General features: G+C 51.8%; 6 protein-coding genes across 6 annotated transcripts; 5 read left to right on the top strand and 1 right to left on the bottom strand.

Moving 5' to 3' along the window:
* Positions 1–587: 587 nt before the first annotated feature.
* On the top strand, positions 588–1,743 carry COCVIDRAFT_107749 (hypothetical protein; the record flags this gene model as incomplete). Its single annotated transcript, XM_014697956.1, has 2 exons — positions 588–1,104; positions 1,154–1,743. The coding sequence occupies 2 exons, from the start codon at positions 588–590 to the stop codon at positions 1,741–1,743; spliced, it is 1,107 nt and encodes a 368-aa protein (XP_014553442.1).
* Positions 1,744–2,299: 556 nt separating this feature from the next.
* On the top strand, positions 2,300–4,633 carry COCVIDRAFT_40573 (hypothetical protein; the record flags this gene model as incomplete). The annotated part of the gene is made up of 4 exons (XM_014697955.1): positions 2,300–2,430; positions 2,495–2,518; positions 2,565–3,047; positions 3,094–4,633. The coding sequence occupies 4 exons, from the start codon at positions 2,300–2,302 to the stop codon at positions 4,631–4,633; spliced, it is 2,178 nt and encodes a 725-aa protein (XP_014553441.1).
* Positions 4,634–5,037: 404 nt separating this feature from the next.
* Positions 5,038–6,714, top strand: COCVIDRAFT_107709 (hypothetical protein; the record flags this gene model as incomplete). The annotated part of the gene is made up of 2 exons (XM_014697954.1): positions 5,038–5,777; positions 5,826–6,714. 2 exons carry the CDS (start codon positions 5,038–5,040, stop codon positions 6,712–6,714), a joined length of 1,629 nt encoding a protein of 542 aa, XP_014553440.1.
* A 1,105-nt stretch (positions 6,715–7,819) lies between these two features.
* On the top strand, positions 7,820–9,538 carry COCVIDRAFT_18709 (hypothetical protein; the record flags this gene model as incomplete). Its single annotated transcript, XM_014697921.1, has 5 exons — positions 7,820–7,938; positions 8,038–8,193; positions 8,244–8,418; positions 8,469–9,331; positions 9,421–9,538. 5 exons carry the CDS (start codon positions 7,820–7,822, stop codon positions 9,536–9,538), a joined length of 1,431 nt encoding a protein of 476 aa, XP_014553407.1.
* A 3,832-nt stretch (positions 9,539–13,370) lies between these two features.
* Positions 13,371–15,471, top strand: COCVIDRAFT_107663 (multicopper oxidase; the record flags this gene model as incomplete). The annotated part of the gene is made up of 5 exons (XM_014697953.1): positions 13,371–13,724; positions 13,773–13,973; positions 14,029–14,428; positions 14,567–14,994; positions 15,049–15,471. 5 exons carry the CDS (start codon positions 13,371–13,373, stop codon positions 15,469–15,471), a joined length of 1,806 nt encoding a protein of 601 aa, XP_014553439.1.
* A 956-nt stretch (positions 15,472–16,427) lies between these two features.
* COCVIDRAFT_29385 (hypothetical protein) lies at positions 16,428–18,747 on the bottom strand (the record flags this gene model as incomplete). Its single annotated transcript, XM_014697952.1, has 2 exons — positions 16,428–18,452; positions 18,505–18,747. The coding sequence occupies 2 exons, from the start codon at positions 18,745–18,747 to the stop codon at positions 16,428–16,430; spliced, it is 2,268 nt and encodes a 755-aa protein (XP_014553438.1).
* Between the last annotated feature and the right edge of the window lie 221 nt (positions 18,748–18,968).

The raw sequence follows: 18,968 nt of genomic DNA, 5'->3' as shown, positions 1-18,968 counted from the left end.
GGCACGAGGATGGAGGCAAGGCAGGTGAAGCGGGATGGGATGGTGGTGTATGTACAGATAGGCTATGCAGCGGCGGGCCGCAACATTCCACAGGCACAAGCACAGGCGCAGGCGCAGGGAAGATGCAGATACAAGGCGCCTAGAGGAACGAGTACGAACAATGCACCAGGCATGCAGAGGCGGGCGCGCGTCGAGGACGGACAGCAGGTGACAGATGAAACATTGACCATGTAGGTATGTAAGAGTGGGTAGTCTTCTGACACCAAGTCAGGTACGCATCTGCGCAGGGCCCGGCAAGCCCAGTATGACGTTTCTACCCCAGAGCCGGCCTGCTCCTCGCCTTGGCGCCATCTGGGTTAGTCAGCGGCCAGTCACGTGGTCGGCGCGACAAGTGCCCACATGGCCGACGGTCCTTGTGCCTCGGCTCATGCGCGTCTGCGCTGCTTTGACGTGCGCCGGAAATGACGACGCCCAAAGTCTCAAACAGCCGCTGGCTGCTGCTGCTTTGCATCTGATCCTGCTACACTGACCTCCTTTTCACAGAACACAACATAATTCCCAAACAGAAAAAACTACCAGCCACCACCATGGCCACCCTCATCCGCCCCCCGCCCGCCGACCATTCGCAGTCGGCCATTGAGAACGTCCTCGAACTGACGCAGCTGGCCGACATTGATCCCAACATCTTCACAAACACTCGTCCTCTATGGCATCCCCCCGGTGCGCGCGGTATCTTTGGCGGTGCTGCCATTGCCCAGACACTCAGCGCCGCCCAGAAGACGGTTGACCCCGACTTCACTGTGCACTCGATGCACTGCTACTTCATCCTTGCCGGTAACTCAGAGATACCCGTCATATACCATGTAGAAAGGGTGCGCTCGGGAAAGTCGTTCGCAACCAGGACAGTGCAGGCCCGGCAAAGGGGCAACGTCATCTTCACCACGACCATGAGTTTTGTTCGCCAGAACAGTGGAGGCGCCCAAAAGGTCGAGCACATCTACCCCATGCCAGACGTCCCGGCGCCCAAGGAAGGTAGTGACGACTTAAGGACGCCCAACGATGGCCAAAGTCCTTTTCAGACGCAACTGTTGCCCATTGAAAACGGTAAGTGATTTCGCATACCATCCTCTAGCCTGCCCTGGCTCATATCTAGCAGACGACTCCGATAAGCCCCATACCAAAAGATGCCGACAATGGATCAAGGCTCGCGGTAAAATCTCTCCCGCTGGCGGTCATGAAGCCCATCTCTCCGCCATCGCATACATGTCCGATAGCTACTTCATTGGCACCGTCGCACGTGCGCACAAGCTCCTGCGCTACTCAAACCAGCGCAAGAGCAGGGCCAGGTCGAGCATCGACGAGGACGTGCTCAAGAAGCTGCTCGAGATGGATGACGCCGAGCTCCAGCGCGAAAGCTCTCTCAATGAATCAGATAAGCAGCGCATACGTGAACTGAGGAAAGCAGAGGACCTGGCAAAGAGCAAAGACGCAAAGCCCGAGATTGGCATGATGGTTAGTCTAGACCATACCATCTACTTCCACAACCCTCGCAGCTTCCGCGCAGACGAATGGATCTTCACCGAGATGGAGACCCCTTGGGCTGGTGATGGCCGTGGTCTCGTTTCCCAGAGAATGTATACCAAGGATGGCACGCTCATCGCCAGCTGCGTCCAAGAGGTAAGTGGCTTACTCCCGTCTGTCATGGTGAACTGTGCTGACATGAACAGGGCGTTATACGATTGAAGCAGAACGAAAGTAAGCTATAGCTGTGACCGTGTGTAGATTGCTCGTATGTCCGTGTACTTTGATTCGATTGACTTTTATGCCGCCGCCTTTCACTTGACCTCGTCGGAGCCGACTCCGCCGTTTGTATTGTTTTAGTAGCTGTAGATTTGGAGGTCTGGAACGCCGATACCTCAGGTATACATTTTTAAATGCAAAGTTTCTCATTACAAATAGCAACTTGCACTTATATAGTAGACGACTTGGCAGAGCAAGTGCATGCAGATGATGCACGCTACATGCAGCCCTAGAAGCCTGCACCTGTGCCGTTCGTCCCTCCCACGTTACAGGCCAGGGTCCAGCTAGCGCAATGCCGGTCTCGGGCTAGCATGTCCCTCACACTCGGATTATCCGAAGCTACCGTCGGCAGTGTACCTCCAACATTCAAGTCGCTGCTAGTTCCTTTGCAGACATCTAACTTGACCAACATTGCTGGCCGTCTACCATGTTGCTGTCATCTGCGCCGCACCTCAACCAAAACTCCTAACACTTAGCCCGCCAAGAGACCACACAAGACATGAACGTCAAGCAAGCGGCATGTCTGAACTGCCGCAAAAGCAAGATCAAATGCAGGCGCGAAGAAGGCGCTTCTGTATGTGAAAGATGCTCGAGCGTAGGCGTCGAGTGCATTATACCCGAGTTCCACATGTACGTCACGTCTCCATACAAATCCATTGCGAAACATGCGCTGACTTGATATACCGGTAATTAGTGGTAGGCAAAAGGGTGTGAAAAAGTGAGTTTTGTTTTCTGGTGTGACTAGCTAAGCTTACAGGTTCCAGCAAACGATCCGGGTTGGAGAAGGCAATCTACCAAGTAGAAGAAGCAATCAAGAAGAGAAAATCAGACGTAGTTGCCAATCAAAGCACGCTACAGCACTTGCAACAGCTTTTGAACGAAGCACAGGGAGACGATGGCCCTAGTCAAGATGCAAAATCACCACCAGTACTAACGGAATCCTCCTACGTGCCAGCAAAAGAAGTTGCTTGTACTTCAAGCGATGATCAGCTTGCCGTTGAAGATGTAGAGAATCCGCTTCAGCTCCTAGCCCGCGCGTCAGACTTGAGAATTGCCACCACGCCACAGTCGTACAATACAAGTGTCGCCAGCCCAGAAGGCAGGTTTACTGGTAGCGAGCAAAGTGCATTCCTCGATGTTCATCACTTCTTCTTACCAATGAAGGCGCATTTGGACCAAGGATCAGGGTTGGATCCAATTGACGTAGGATTGGTTACCAAAGATGAAGCAGAGATGCTCCTCCAATAGTACGTACTGCCAGAAGAATTCCATTCAGTAGCTGACAAGACGCAGTTTCCACAAAAGACTAGCCCACACGCGCTGGGGTCTAGACCCAGTGGTGCATACTCTACCTTTTGTCCGAAACCGCTCAGCCTTTCTATTTACGACGTTGCTGGCTGTGACCGCTGTCTTCTTACCAGAAACGTCTGCTTTGGCCAAAAGACTACTTCTTCACCGCAGGTTCCTAGCTGAACAGGTCATTGTTCGAAAGTACAGATCTGTTGAAATCGTCTTGGCATTCATGGTAAGCATACCGTGGATGCCCCCAGGGTCGCATGCAAGTGACGACGACACAAGTCTCTATCTAGCTACGGCATTGTCCATTTCCTTGGATCTCATGTTAGACAAAGTCATCACTCCGTCTACATCCTTTGGTCCGGAGCTCACGAGGCAAATGCCCAAAGCAGAGTGTCTTGACGCAAGAAAAGCACTAGCCATGGATGGTTTCGAGGACGTTGACCCGACTTCCGAATGGGGTCAGCGACTGCTTCGTCGGAGAGAAAGGGTATGGATTGCGCTGTTTGTGCTAGAGCGCGGTGTGTGCCTCGCTCGTGGCCGCAGCTATTGTGTACCAAAGACCTGCTTGATTCAGTACAGCGATAAATGGCATAACCACCAGCACTCAGATGCCCAAGACGGTCCACTGGTATCCATGGCAGTATTGCGTCGCGATCTGGACAACCTTTTTGCCGAAGTCCGCACGCGATGTGACAACTATGGCTCGGCCGAAGTAGGTTCCCAGGTTGCGCAGGAAATCGACAAGTCCATTGAGGGCTTCTTCGACAATTGGTCTCAGGCATGGCCTTCAGTTATAAGTGACCCAGAGAGCAAGAGCCTACCCCCTTATGTTGAGATACTCGTCACGCACACACGACTCTCGACCTACTCAATGCTTCTGAACCATCCGAGCGCGCCGCCAGAAGTCAAGCGCTCGTTTCGCAAGTCTGCGTTATCCTCGGCGCTCAATGTCATGCGCGCAGCAATCCAAGGCGAGGCGCGTCTCAAGTCCATGCCCAACAACACCGTTACGATGATTTGCTTTGCAGCCAGCATAGCGCTCGCTCTAAGCGCGCCGGTGCCTGAGGGGAGTGGCAACAAAAAGAGCCTTGCTCCGAGCGTGCGGCACCTGATAGAGGATACGGCAACTGTCCTGGAGCGCATTGGCAGTACACCTATCCACCGGAACGGCGCATCAGTCGTGTATGGTAGATTTTTGCGCGTTTTAGTTAAGCAGGCGCCTGACATTGAGATGCCACCGCCCGTACCTCCTCAGGAGCCTGCACCAACCTCAATGGCCATACCGGATCTCCTTTCGCCCTCGAACATGATGCACAATGAGATGTCGAACCCTAACAACCAGCCCTTGGAGCACGATCCAGTAGGCGGCTACTGGCCGGACAGGTTAGATTTCTCTGCAATGTCCTATAATGAGGTCAATGAGACTGTTACGAACTCGGATCTATTCTCTACAGCATTGCTCGATCTGCCGTGGAACGACTCCAACCCGCTATGGACAGACTGGATGAATCTTCCGGACTTCAACTTTCCCTGATGGCACGGCAGAGATGTGTATCGACTCTCCGCATTACGGGACGGCTGGTCTTGCTCGTGTGACTAGCGAGCGACCTAGTGTGTGGACGCAGAGAGTGGATGAACCTCGGGCTTCGCCAGGAGGACGGCAGCGCGCCTAAACCTCATCCGACCGAGGCGGCAGACAAAGCCCCGCTCCAAGCTCCAAGGTCGCTCGCCGTTCGGCACTTGAACTGGCACCGACGGATCCAGAGATGCATGACGTTAGAGTTGCAATGCCATTGTCGCACGCGCCCCAGGACCCATGTTCGGAGCTCGACTGCGAAATCGTCGCCCGCTTGGATGAGTCGGCATTTGTTGAAACTCTTTCTCAAATGATTTAACTAGGCTGTTCACGCTGTTAATACGTCTGTAATTTACTTCACAATGGATACCCTGCCTGCTTCCTGCCGGCTGCTCACAGCTCTTCCCTCACGGCTATGCGCCCGGCGATCTGTTCCTCCACAATTGCGAGCTGCGCGAACTCTGCCACCACGATGGCGGCTTACAGGTCAATTGCGCTGCATCAGTGAGCGCGCGCCGACAATTGACCGCTCGAAATCGAAGCTCTTCAAAGATGCAGACGAAGCAGTTGCCGATGTACAGCCTGGGTCCACCGTTCTGAGCGCAGGATTCGGGTTGTGTGGTGTCGCAGAGACTCTGATCGCAGCGATGAAAAAACGTGGGCCCGAGTCATTACATTCGTTGACAGCCGTCTCAAACAATGCTGGCATTGAAGACGTAGGAGGATTGGCACATCTTACAAAGAACGGACAAGTCAAGAAGCTCATTATAAGTTTCCTCGGTAACAACAAGGCGCTTGAGAAGCAGTATCTGAGCGGCGGCATTGAGATTGAGCTCTGTCCGCAAGGTACGCTTGCAGAGAGGATACGAGCTGGTGGTGCAGGCATCCCAGCCTTTTACACACCTACGGCGGTAAATACATTGCTGCAAGATGGCCAGATTCCAGCCAAGTTTGACAAGGAGGGTAAAGCTGTAGGCTACGGACAGAAGCGCGAGGTTAGAGAATTCAATGGCAAGAAGTTCCTCATGGAGACTGCATTGACAGGCGATGTCGCCATTATCCGCGCGCACAAGGCCGATGAAGCTGGTAACTGTGTTTTCAGGTAGGAGTTGAGGGATCCCAATGCCTTGAACCTGACTGACCACATGAGCAGATACACCACCAAAGCTTTTGGACCCATCATGGCCAAAGCCGCACGCCTTACAATCGTCGAAGCCGAGGAGATTGTCCCTATAGGCACCTTTGACGCCAACGACGTCGATCTCCCTGGCATCTTCGTCGACCGTATCGTCCCAGCCACCGCGCCCAAGAACATTGAAATCAAGAAGCTCCGAAAACCTGCTGCCTCAAAAGACGCCTCATCAAAGAACGAAGCCACCGAACGACGCGATCGTATCGCTCGTCGCGCAGCAAAGGAGCTCAAGCAGGGATACTACGTCAACCTAGGCGTCGGCATTCCCACAGCCGCAGCATCATTCGTACCCGATGGCGTCAAGGTGTGGCTGCAGTCCGAAAATGGAATTTTAGGTATGGGCCCCTATCCTACAGAAGAAGAGGTAGATGCAGACATCGTCAACGCCGGCAAAGAAACCGTCACTCTCCTCCCCGGCGCCTCAACCTTTGACAGCGCCGAATCCTTTGGTATGATCCGCGGCGGCCACGTCGACGTGTCTATCCTTGGAGCTCTACAAGTCAGTGCCTCTGGCGACCTGGCCAACTACATGGTGCCGGGTAAAGTCTTCAAGGGCATGGGCGGCGCCATGGATCTCGTCAGCAATCCCGACGCTACAAAAGTCGTCGTCGCGACTGAACACGTTGCCAAGGACGGCTCCAGCAAGATTGTCCAGGAGTGCAAATTGCCGCTTACAGGAGCAAAGTGCGTGAGCACTATCATTACCGATCTGTGTGTCTTTGAAGTAAATAGGAAGAGGGGGACCTTGACGCTGACGGAGACGGCGCCGGGAGTTAGTGTTGAGGATATCAAGGCGAAGACGGATGCGAAGTTTGAAGTCGCAAGTGATCTCAAGACAATGGAGTAGTATTAGTGTCAGTTTCTGTTGCTTTATGTTGCAGTAGTAGCTCTTTGTACATAGTGCGGTGTAGCGGGTATATCTCCGTCTCCACCTTTTTTCTTTATCTAGCAGGTGCAGGTGCTTGACAGGACGGGTCTAGAAGCGCGCAACGCATGCATATCCAGCGCGTATGTCACTTATCAAGCCCCTTCCCCCCCAAAAAAAGACACTCTGCACTATTGTATGCGCGTCACCGTATCTACCTGCTCAGTTTTGATAAAGCTAACCAGCCTCTTAAATTCCGGTTCAACACACGTAGCCCCCCCAAAAAACCCCAAAGTTCCCCAAAGTTTTGACGCGGGGCGGCGGCGCAACCAAACAGAAATGGAGCCAAGCACACACAAGCACCACGCAAGCGAAAATGCTTCGCCCTCTTGGTTTCGCCCAGCTCCTGTAACTAGAAAAGCTTGGTAGTAGTACACCGGCACATCCCCGCCCTCCCCCCTTCAAAACTCCACACCCTTTTTGTAGCAGTAGTAACCCAAAAAAAACACGCTCAGACCCCCGTATTTACCGCTTACGACATACACACGTCAAGAGTTACTATTGATAAAAAGGTACCCCGTCAAAGCTCTTTGTGTGTGTATGTACTCTCGGTCGCAAAAAAAGGACCGTCAGTTGGCGGGCAACCGGACTTGCTTCTTTTTACCCGCTAACGCACAAGGTCGGGGTGTGGATGTCGTGACGCGGCCAATGAAAGCCTAGGCGGGGAGGGTGTGTGTGGTGGAGCCGCCGTGTAGCCGTGCAACGGTGTGCAGTGCTGACTTGCGGTGGAGAAATGCCCCGTGGGGTTGGGGAGGAGGCGCTGGCAAGGGGGGGTTAGCTGGGGTTGGAGAGGGTTATAAAAGGATGGGGGAGGCTGCTGCTCTGGTGGCTGGTTTGGATGTTTACGCTGCTTGCTTGATAACGCTGTAGGCTTTTTGCTTTCAGTGTGACGGCTTGTTTATTTCTCACACTCATCCCCCGCCCCCCCGTTTTTTCTTTCTTTGGGGGCCTCCGGGATAGACGTGATTATTTAAGAGTTGGGCATTAGGACGGTGTGGACTGGACCGTGGCTGACTGCGTTGGTGCAATGAGCGTGGATAAGATGCAGGATGAGAAGGTTGAGCGGAGTGGGAGTGAGGGGTTTGAAGAGGGGCTAATGGAGGATGCGAAGGCGACGAGTGGGTTGTTATTTAAGATGGATTCTCGGTATGTATTTTCCTCCCATTTTTTCCCCTCGATATCTTTATCTCAATCCTTGTTTGGAAGGGTTACGTGGCTGACTCGTAATTTTTGTTGTTTTCTTAGCATCCTCCCGGTTCTTGCGCTGCTTTTCCTGTGCTCGTTTATTGATCGCACAAACGTGGGCAATGCAAAGATTTTGGGATTGGAGAAGGATCTTCACCTTACGGACCACCAGTATGCTATTGGTCTTTGCGTGTTTTACGCTACATACATTGCGAGGTAAGCTTTCTGTGTGGCAGATACAGTCCGGAAGACTGACTCTTGGGCAGTGAACTCCCGTCCAATTTGGTGCTGAAAAAGGTATCGCCAAAGATATGGTTGCCCTTTCTCACAGCCATCTGGGGTATTTTGACCATGTGCTTGGGATTTGTAACGAATTTCGCGTCTTTTGCTACTGTTCGCGCGCTGCTTGGAATCGCAGAAGGAGGCCTACTGCCTGGAATGGTAAGACTTTTGGCGATTCAATAATCCGTTCTTCGCTAATGCCTTGCTAGGTGCTATATCTCTCACACTTTTATCGCCGACAGGAGCTCGCTCTACGGATAGGCATCTTCTACACTGCAGCCTCCCTCTCCGGTGCTTTTGGCGGACTCCTCGCTCGAGGCCTCAACGCTATCGGTCCAGCAGGCGGACTCGAAGGCTGGAGATGGATCCTGATAGTTGAGGGCTTGATAACCGTTTTCGTCGGCGCATGCTCCGCCATCTTCCTCCCCAACTCAATCGAATCAGCCGGTTTCCTTACTCCCTCCGAAAAAGCCCACGCCCGGTTCCGACTCGGTGAAGCATCCGCCTCGCACGAACGCTTCGACTGGGCCGAAATCAAACGCGGCGTCTTCAACCTCCAAGTCTGGCTCACAGCCACGGCCTACTTCTCCATCCTCTCAGGCCTCTACTCCTTCGGCCTCTTCCTCCCCACAATCATCAACAACGGCTTCGCCAAGGACCCCAATAAAGCCCAGCTCTGGACCGTCATTCCTTACGCCGTCGCTTCCGTCTTCACCGTCCTCGTCGCCATTCTCTCCGACCGCCTCGCCCTCCGCGGCCCAGTCATGCTGTGTACCCTCCCCATTGCCATCATCGGCTACGGCGTCATCAGCCAATCGACAAACCCGAAAGTGCAGTACGGAATGACGTTTCTCATGGCTACAGGCATGTTTTCATCCGTCCCGTGTATCCTCTCTTGGAACAGCAATAATTCTGCTGGCCACTACAAGCGTGCGACTACGTCGGCGCTGCAGCTTGCGATTGCGAATGCGGGTGGTTTCGTCGCGAGCTTTACGTATCAGAAGAATGAGAAGCCGCATTTTCATAAGAGTCATAGCATTATGCTGGGATTGCTATGCGCGGCTTGGGTTTTGTAAGTTCTCCTCTTCATTTTCTTTTCTAGTGTGTACATGTGGATCTACATTGTTTGCTTGCTGGATATGCGGCTAACGTGAACAATAGGGTCGCAGCGAACGTGGCGTGGGTGTGGAAGATTAACCGCGATAAGGCGAGTGGGAAGTATGCTGAGTTTGAAGGACGAGGAGATGATCGGGATCCGGCGTTTAAGATGGTGATGTAGAGGATTTTGGATCTGGTCTGGGTTATTGTTAGCATGTTGATATATGTGGAGTTTGGGTATAATGCGTTACGCAACGGCTTGGTATTTTTCAGCCTTGTCAAGAAATGATATGGATATTCGTTGGTGTTATTGTAAAAAATGCGACGCCGGTGCTTGCTTTACATGTGTCAGCATTATAAACTTTCCATTATCTAATCGATACTACGTCGATAACTCTTTGAGCGAAGTTACGGTCTCCTGTCTAGTCCCGGATACAACGTATTTCCCCATGTTTTCACTATCGCTCGCTAAACTATGCTGGGTCTCCTTGTTTTATTCTGATGGATCTTAAGTGATACATTGAGAATTGGTAATCTGACCTGAAGATTGGGGTACTGTGGGTATCAAGACCACTCGAGTATGTGTTTGTGGTGTTGCTTTGTCAGTCATGGCGCATATTTGGTTGAAGGACAGTGCGGAAGTGGACTCCTCCTTCGGTTTTACTTCTGGTACTGAGAAGGTTTGTTGAGCGATCGACAAGACATCCGGGCAGGCCTTTTGTGGAGAAAAGCTTGGTTATGTCTAGGCTGAGTTACAGTGCGTCTTATGTCTGGTCACTCCATCCCTGGAGCAGAAAATAGATTGGCCTACATTCAGGCTGATGTCGTTTGACCCCTTAAAGTTAACACATGCACTGAAGCGGCCATAGCATATATGCGTGCGACATTCACATTTAGCCATAGCAGTAGCGTGGGGGCTAATCGAGTATACATCTGTGCTCGAGTCAACGCCATCCATCTGTCATAGCGTAGGGCTTAGGAGCATGATCTCCTACGCTGAGAATTAAGTTTTACTATTTTTACTCCCTATACGAGGCGCGTGTTCAATGTATGAAACGTGCTGATACATACGCCACATCTACAGACTATGTACAGAATCCATGGGGCTTCCATGCGAGCCGCGCGTCAAGCACGGTGGGTGTGCGCACGTGGCGAAGACCATGTCTTGATGGCTGCAAGGGACCACTACAAAGATAGAAGGGGTCACTTACTTGCGATGCATTCGAGTCGCCAGCGTACCGCCACTCGATTCATGTTATCCGCATCCGTTGCATATACGAGATTTCAATGAGTGGGGATAGTGACACAGCTGCTGTTGCTCAACATGAGCGTAACACCAAACGACTTTGTACTTCGATCTACCTAACAATCTTGATCGTCTCTCCACTAATATCTTCTCTCCAACTCGTCTAAGGTAATACCTTGCCGTTAATCCCCCACCATGGGCAGGATCATTCAGGCTGTATGGACATGGCCCTCTCAGAGACCAGACATGGGGGTTTCGTCATCAATACATACATATTCGCTTGTTGAGATACCCTGCCTTAGATCTCGGAAGCAAGATTACTTGGTTGAGTGATTGCCGGTACGGGAGAGCCCGTAGGTAGTACACAATGCAGGAACAATGTGGGTTTATTCACCTATAGCTTACCATTGACTATGGGGATGTTGGGGCGAATTACTTGCAGAGGATATGATCACCATGTATGACGATACAACAAGGTATACGGATGATGAGAAATCCGTGTTCCTACCGTGTGAGTCCGGTCTGATATTGTAAACTTCTTTTCCACTACTAACATAACAATCACCAAATGCCGTCAATGATACTTCTGGCTCATCCGTTACACCTGGTAGATCTGGTAGAATGTTGAAACTATCAGGAAATTTCTCGGTCCATTCGGGCGGCTCTTTTTCCGTGTCTTTGGTTGTACGGCTAACGGCAATTGATCAGCAAACAAGCGTGTTGATGACCCTTGATCGGCTCAACCTATTATGCACAGCCATGCGACTACATCTTAGTCCCGGAGCTTTTTCTGAATCAACGGCGACCAGGGTCGAGCATTGGTGCAGATAAGCACGATGCTGGGATCAGGTACTTTGCAGTAGCGACATTAGACCGCAGCGGCCTGGGCCTTAACTGTACAATGGTGTTTCTTTCTGATTCTGGCGTCAGTTGGTCGGCGATGTTTAGTTACTTTTCTCTAGTCTGACCAGAGCCGAGAACTTGACAAGATGTTTTACTGATGCTCAGTTTCTTCTTTGGATGTGTAGCGCTGACTGTGTAACGGAAATAGACACCTTAGAGCTAACTATTACGTCAACTGGCGTGTGTCTGGATCCTACTCCGCCTTCGACAACAACACGGTGAGCATGACGCAAGTTGGTGTCTTGCATCTGGTGGAGTGATATGAGCCACGGCGAGCTGAGCATGGAGCTTTGCTAGGCTGCAAGTAAGCAGACACACATTGTCTCTCCAATATTGTGGCGCGCTTCGCTGTCATGCCCATCCCCACAAAGGCGTTTCGGTACAGCAATATCAGATCTTAGGAAATGCTGTTGAGCGTTTCTTTTCTGCAAGGTCGTTCTGCATGGCGCGAGTAATGCTGTGAGCAAACGCCCGTGAAGCCTCACCGGTAAGGTGGCGCCGCAAAGGGTCTTACAGCTCTGCGATTCTCCGCTTTTACTCCAGTTTGTATGTATCGCAAGGCCTACTCGAGTCTATGATTGCCACACTCTGTGTTAGCAAAATCTTTCCGGTCGCCTGCAGGCTGTCGGATGCTAACACTCCTCTCCAAGCCACGCTGGAAAGCACACAGCCTTTCGACTCAGGCGCTCCAAAGTGGCAAGATGTAAGCATTGCAAGCTGTACCGAAAAATCGAGGCCTCGATTCAGCTGCACACTTGTACCTAGCTAAGGCAGCCGGTGCATTCTGATGCATATCAATAGTCTTCGTTTGGGACGAAACGTCATGGAAACAGTGGAAACAATTCCAATCAGGCGATTGCATGCGAGTGAAAATGCCAGATTGGGCCTAATACGGACAGCGATGCACTCTCAGAGGCCAGGGTTATGAGATGGTGATGTTGTCGTCAGAGCAGAAGTTCGGGACCCCTCTCAGAAGTCCGAGACGTCCGCCTAATGCGGACTAGCGCTTATCACATTAGTACAGATCGTCGCGACTCGCTTGTCCTTCTCGAGATCCTTCTACTCGCTTGCTCGACTATCAAGCTTTCCAAGCCTCGGAGACGGTGCTCAACTTCATGGAGAGCCCGGTTCCGGGCCCTGGTCCGCGTGCTATCCATAGTATACCGTCTACGCCCTGTATCGACATGTCAAACTAGTCCTCTGAGACCCCGCTTCATGCATAGCCAGGGCACCACTACCCCCTGCAGCCGCTCCACAGCCTGCTGAAGTGGCTTCCCCAAAGTACACAGCTCAGCCATGCCTGCAGCTTCGCCGACCGTCTGGTCTGTCGTCCCTGGTCGAGGTTTGGAGCCAGCATCGGTATGTCTGGCTGCATTCGGTCGTGTAACGCAAGCAATACCGACATTCAACACCTCCTCAACCACTTAAAATTCTCCGTTCTTCTGCTTAGGGCTGATATGCAGCTGTCTCTCGTCCTCACCTTTCCGGGCAAGTGGTCATAATCAGCATCCATACCGTTCATGTGCCGCACGCCTTCGTGATGGCGATCTTGGTATTCTGCCACAAGCCGCGGCTACACTTTGATATGGAGGTATCATGTCAATTACTAGTGGTGGGAACACTCCAACACTAGTTACCCGTGCCGTCTAGGGCTATTGCTCGACCCACTAATGAATCAGGGCCAGTCTGCCATGCTTTAGTTTATATTACTTGTACCACCCATTCTCTAGCACGCCAGCCAGCCTTCACTTTTCTTTGTACATCAGAATCTTGGTCGGAGCTGCATTTGTTGACCCTACTTTTGAAGGGTCCGGTAGCTTTCCTTTGCGATTACGTCTTCTTCTTGAGCTTTCATTACTACATCATGGTCTCTTCAATTTCGAGGGTGGTTACCGCCCTTGGGCTTCTTTTATCCACTGTCACTTCATCTGCCGTACCTCATAAAAGCCTCGCCCCCAGAACACCAGAGGTTCCTTGGAAGAACACTGGTCTCTTCAGTGGACACACCAAACGACAAGGATATGAGACTGCCTGTAATCATGGTCCAGAGTCAAGAGGATGCTGGATTGACGACTTCAACATCGACACTGACATGGATGTTGAATGGCCAGATACTGGAAAGACAGTCAAGTATCATCTAACCATCACCAATACCACTGGAGCTCCAGATGGTTTTGAAAGGCCGATGTTCTTGATCAATGGCCAATACCCAGGACCAGTAAGTCTTGTTTTAAAATGCCAATAATTCCTTTCTAATGAATCATAGACTATTACCGCCAACTGGGGAGATGTTCTAGAGATCACAGTTACCAATGGCCTTGAAAACAACGGCACAGGTATACACTGGCACGGTCTGAGGCAACTCGGGACAAATGAACAAGATGGCGTAAATGGTATCACTGAATGCCCAATCGCACCCGGTGACTCCAAGCTCTACAGATTCAAAGCAACTCAATACGGCACTACCGTAAGTATCACATACTGCGTGTGACATGTTTTCGAAAGACGGCTAACCGCCATAGTGGTATCACTCGCACTACTCCGTGCAGTATGGTGACGGCATCGTGGGTCCTCTGATCATAAAAGGACCCTCGACGGCGAACTACGATATTGATCTTGGCGCTTTCCCAATGACTGACTGGTTTCACGCAACCACTTTCACCGTCAACGCTGCAGCCGTTCATGCAAATGGCCCACCAACTGCTGACAATGTCCTTGTCAATGGCTCCATGACCTCATCTTTTGGCGGCAAGTACGCCGAGACAATCCTAACTCCAGGAAAATCTCACTTGCTGCGTTTGATGAATGTTGGTATCAACAACTACCTTCATGTCGGCCTCGATGGGCATCAGTTCCAGGTCATTTCGGCCGATTTCACGCCCATCGAACCCTTCTACACGGACAGCTTGGTCCTTGCAGTCGGTAAGTTGAACCGAAGTTGTGTCCACATGCAAACCCCTTTTGTTTAGCACAACATCGTGCTGTGTGACGACACCCCGGCCACGAGAATGTGGTCGGAAGAGCCACTGTTGATGAATGTTTCACTAACAGCGTCGCTAGGTCAACGGTATGAAGTTATCATCAATGCAACTGAAGCTGTGGGCAACTACTGGCTGCGTGTTGGTACTGGCGGTAGATGCGATGGTCCCAATGCCAATGCGGCAAATATCAGGAGTATCTTCCGATATGCCGGTGCTCCAAATGAAGACCCAGATACGACTGGTTCACTTCCATCGGGCTGCTACGATGAGAATGTTGTACCCTATGCCAAGACGACTGTTCCTCAGGAGATGCCTGAACAGCTGAGCGTGGGCTTCAACCCTAACTGGACTAGCGATGTGACGCAGAATCAGGGTTTAGTACAGTGGCTCGTCAACGGTAATCCCATGGGAGTTGATCTTGAAGTCCCTACCTTGCAGTCGGTGTTGGATGGCAATGTTACCTACGGAAACAACCGCCACGTGTTTGCGGTCGACGAGAAACACCAAGTAAGTCGTCTGTTCTACCTAATGCTGTTTACTGGGTATTAATAAAAGCTCCAGTGGCAATACTGGGTCATTCAACAAAACAGCTCCAACCCACCACTTCCTCACCCCATCCACCTCCACGGCCACGACTTCTACGTCCTCGCACAGGTCGAGAACGCAGTCTGGAACGGAGATATTTCGACCCTGAAGACGGACAACCCTATCCGCCGGGACACGGCTGATCTTCCCGCTGGAGGCTACCTGGTCCTTGCTTTCGAGTCCGACAACCCTGGTGCATGGCTCATGCACTGCCACATCCCCTTCCACGTTGCCGCCGGTCTCGGCGTCCAGTTCCTCGAGCGCGAATCGGAAATCAAGGCCCAAGATGGATACGCAGAGATGCACAGGACATGTGCTAACTGGCGGTCGTGGCGCTACAAGTACCATCCCAATGGCATCTTGTTCCCTGGTGACTCTGGTCTGCGTCGTCGCTGGTGAACAAAAAAACGCAAAGAAAACAGTTCAACCTTCTTTTCCACTTTTTTTCACTTGCCTGGGTGGCTAGTTGTTCTTTACTTCTCAAATCTGTACCGAGGGATGTTTCCCGAGGGTCGCATTCGATATCCCTTTGTTCTTTGTCGTTTTTTATTTGGGGGGACGTTTGTGTCGTCGCTATCGTTTCTTGCAGGGTCGTCTCCACGCTTGGCCAGTAATGATAATGCTTTGAATGAATAGATGATACTCTTCTCTCCAACACTATCTCATCCTAACACTGTGCCACCTTGCTCACTCACGTCGCTCGACTGCGCCCCAGTTAGCTTCCCCGTGCCGTGCCGTTCCGCATCACGCCAGTTGTCGTCACCCTCTTTTCGTTTGTGTGGTAGATACACCCGCCGTCCAGCTCGGTACCAACACCATATGCAAGCGTGCAGCTGGACAAACCAGGGTTCAACGTACGCACATGCTACCTTAGATTCCCGCACCCTTGTTGCTGCTCACACGCGTCTATTTTGCTTTTTTGCAGCTCGGTACCAAAAAGGAGACATGTACTGTGCAGTAACGAACCCCTTTCTTTACTGCTGATGTCGTCATTTGTCAGACGAGCAGGTTGGTGGTACGATACTCACAGGGTGTTGAATGGGCTCTTGGTCCCTCAGGGATCTATCAATAGCGTTTTTGCTTTTTTTGCTTAAATACTTATGGAACGGACGAGGGGGTGTATGGGAGGGGAAATAGGGATTCAGAAAGGTTCATTTTGTGCATCGTGTCATGTTCAGCTTCCGGTATGTACTTAATAGATACTTGATGAAATTCCTTAGCAGAGCATGTCATAGAATACCGCTAATAACTAATCGACTCTGCTCGTCTTGCAATGTGTACAAAAAGGTGCCATGTGATGAGCGGAACCCGAAAACCTATAAACATATACGAAAGAAAGTATACCTCTCGCTACCTCACGAAGCTGATGCTGAACCTTCAGCGTATTGCTCCTCAGCCCTCTCCTTGCCCTTTGAACTGCTACTTGGAGTAGCCTCACTGTTCATCTCAACCCTGACTTCACTAGCTTTCTCGTCGGTCTGCTGTTGCTGCTGTGCTCGGGCGTCTTCTTCTCGCTTCCTAGCTTCCTCTTCCTGCCTCTGCCTCTCTTCCTGTGCTGCCACCCTCTCCAGTCTCTCTCTCTCTTCCTGTGCGTGGACCATTCTCTCGCCTACACCGGGGAATAGACTGGCAACGAAGAGAGTGAAAGCGCGCTCGACTCCACGCAAGCTTTCACGTAACCAGGCGAACCTTTGTTCTTGTCTTTGTTGTAATATTCGCCTTGCTGCTTCCTCGGGCGATATGTTGCCTCGTGGGCGCTGGTTGACGGGCTGCGCAGCGCGTTCGGCCATAGCGCCAACAGGAAGAAGAGCTTCAAAATGACGGCGTACGTAGTTGATCTGATCCTCAAACATACCAATCTGTGCCAAATAGACGATGCCAGCAACAGCACCTAGCATTACAGGCCTGTAAATACCACCGCCTCCGGCGAAGACGTAGACGAAGACAGCGAGCTTGAAGATCAGCCACAAATGTCCGGCGATGTTAGCCATCCGATCGTTTTCTTCTGGCTGCAGCCCATTCTGATCATCATTTTGGTTCTGATTCTGGTTCTGATTTTGATTCTGACCTTGGTCCTGACCTTGAGCCTGTCCAACAGCTATTGGTTGAGCTGTTGGTGTTGGTTGCATGTTAGCTAGCTGATTATGCAGCTGGTTTGTCCCATGTGCCATTTGCTGTCCAAGACCAGTAATGAGCTGTCTGTTCTGTGCAAATTGACTCGAGAAAGTCTGGAATGGTAGAGTGGGCACCATTGGGGCTGTGGTGTATGTGCCCTGCTGATCGAAGAGAACTCCGACCGGACCCTGGGGACTTGACAAAAGGAACAGCTCTGCAGGCGCATCTGTCGGTACAGTGTGTGCCGAATCTCCTGCTCGGGCCTGTGATGTAATTGACGCTGCCGCAGCTATCATGGGCTCCCCTGGTGCTGTATCTGAAGTAGACCTGGCCGTTTCGCCCTCTTGACGATCGAGCACAATACTCAATTCCGCAGCATCAACCCTTAACTCAGTAGCTGAGCGCCTGAGTGCCGTCACTTCAGGCTCCGTAGGAAGCAACGTCAGAGCCCGGTCAACAACATCCAGATTTTGGTTGACTGTGTTCAGGTGCTGACGAAGTCGTTCGATTCGCCATGCAGGAATACTCAACGAGGAAGGTAGATCTGAGGTGAGGAGCCCTCCACTCTGTGCATCAGAGGCCCCCGGCAGTTGCAACAATGTTCGAATGTTATCAATCTCTCGTTTTGTCTCCAAGAAGATCCTGTGAACACGAGGCAATAACCGCTGATTCTCGCTAGAGAGTGGTGGACGACCGAAGGCTAGTGCATGCGGGACAGGGAAAGTAACGACAGGCGGCGGGAGTCGCGCAGCTATGTTGAGTGGGTTAAAGGTCGTAACTGTCCATCGTGCTCCATTAGGCGCAATGCCATCTCGTCTGATCCCTTGGTCGCCGTTCCCAGGAGAATTCGATGTTCCTGAAGGAATTGGTGTATGCGCCCTGTCTCCCGCTACCTGTGTGCCTTGATCTGGTTGCTCGCCAGTTCGATCTGAAGGATGTTCATCATCCTGCTGTCCTGGCTGTGCCATTGCTTGAGCAAATGTTTGATGGAGCTGTGCGGGTAACGGTATGGGAATGGGGTTCACTTGTCCCGGAAGGCGATGAGGGGGGAGGTGGGGCTGGGGCATCTGAGGTTGTGAAGCCGGTCGTGTCTGTGGTATAGCCCGGAATGGATTCGTCTGCAGAGGGCTCGCGGCTGGGCCATCTGGAACTGCAGAGCGGAAGAGGTGAGGTGGGACAGAAGACGATTGCGGAACAGGAGAAGATGCAGTTGGGGGCAGTTCTCGTATGACGAGGTGAAGGCTTTGGTCCTTGTTCTCACGTATCTATGGTTCTGATTAGCAAGCAAGCACCTACTTGGCCATAGTAGCAACCTACATTGTCGGCGCCAAACACGGTAGTCAGAGTATCTGCATCATTGGCTACCACTCGGCCTCTGTATATGAGGCGCATGCGCTCGGGAGCAGGCTTGGAGGGCACAGCATCGTGTATGCGACTGCGGAGCTCTTTGACCGTGATGGAAGCGGGGAGGCCCGCGAGGGTAATGCCGCCCTCTAGTTCGGCTGAAGGCGAAAGGACCTTGAGGTTGATTGTCTGCTCTGCGTCCGTCATGCCTTCCATGTGCAGCAGCGACTATGGTGAGAGCGATAGAAGGTTCTCGGTTTGGGAGTGGGCGACGTGTTTGTATACGTTGCGTTTTAGAGTAAAGCTCCGGATTCGCCGTCAACTACAACATCGGTTGCCATGTGCAGTGAGGAAGAGTTTATCAGGCTGTCCTGCCGAAGCCCTGGGTATTACAGATGCGACTTTCCGCCGCCTACCCTTGTATGTTCAAGACGTCT

This window comes from Bipolaris victoriae, assembly GCF_000527765.1.
Source record: "Bipolaris victoriae FI3 unplaced genomic scaffold scaffold_87, whole genome shotgun sequence".
NCBI lineage: Eukaryota > Fungi > Ascomycota > Dothideomycetes > Pleosporales > Pleosporaceae > Bipolaris > Bipolaris victoriae.
The sequence above is the reverse complement of the archived record's forward strand: the minus strand, read 5'-3'. Positions and strand labels throughout refer to the sequence as shown.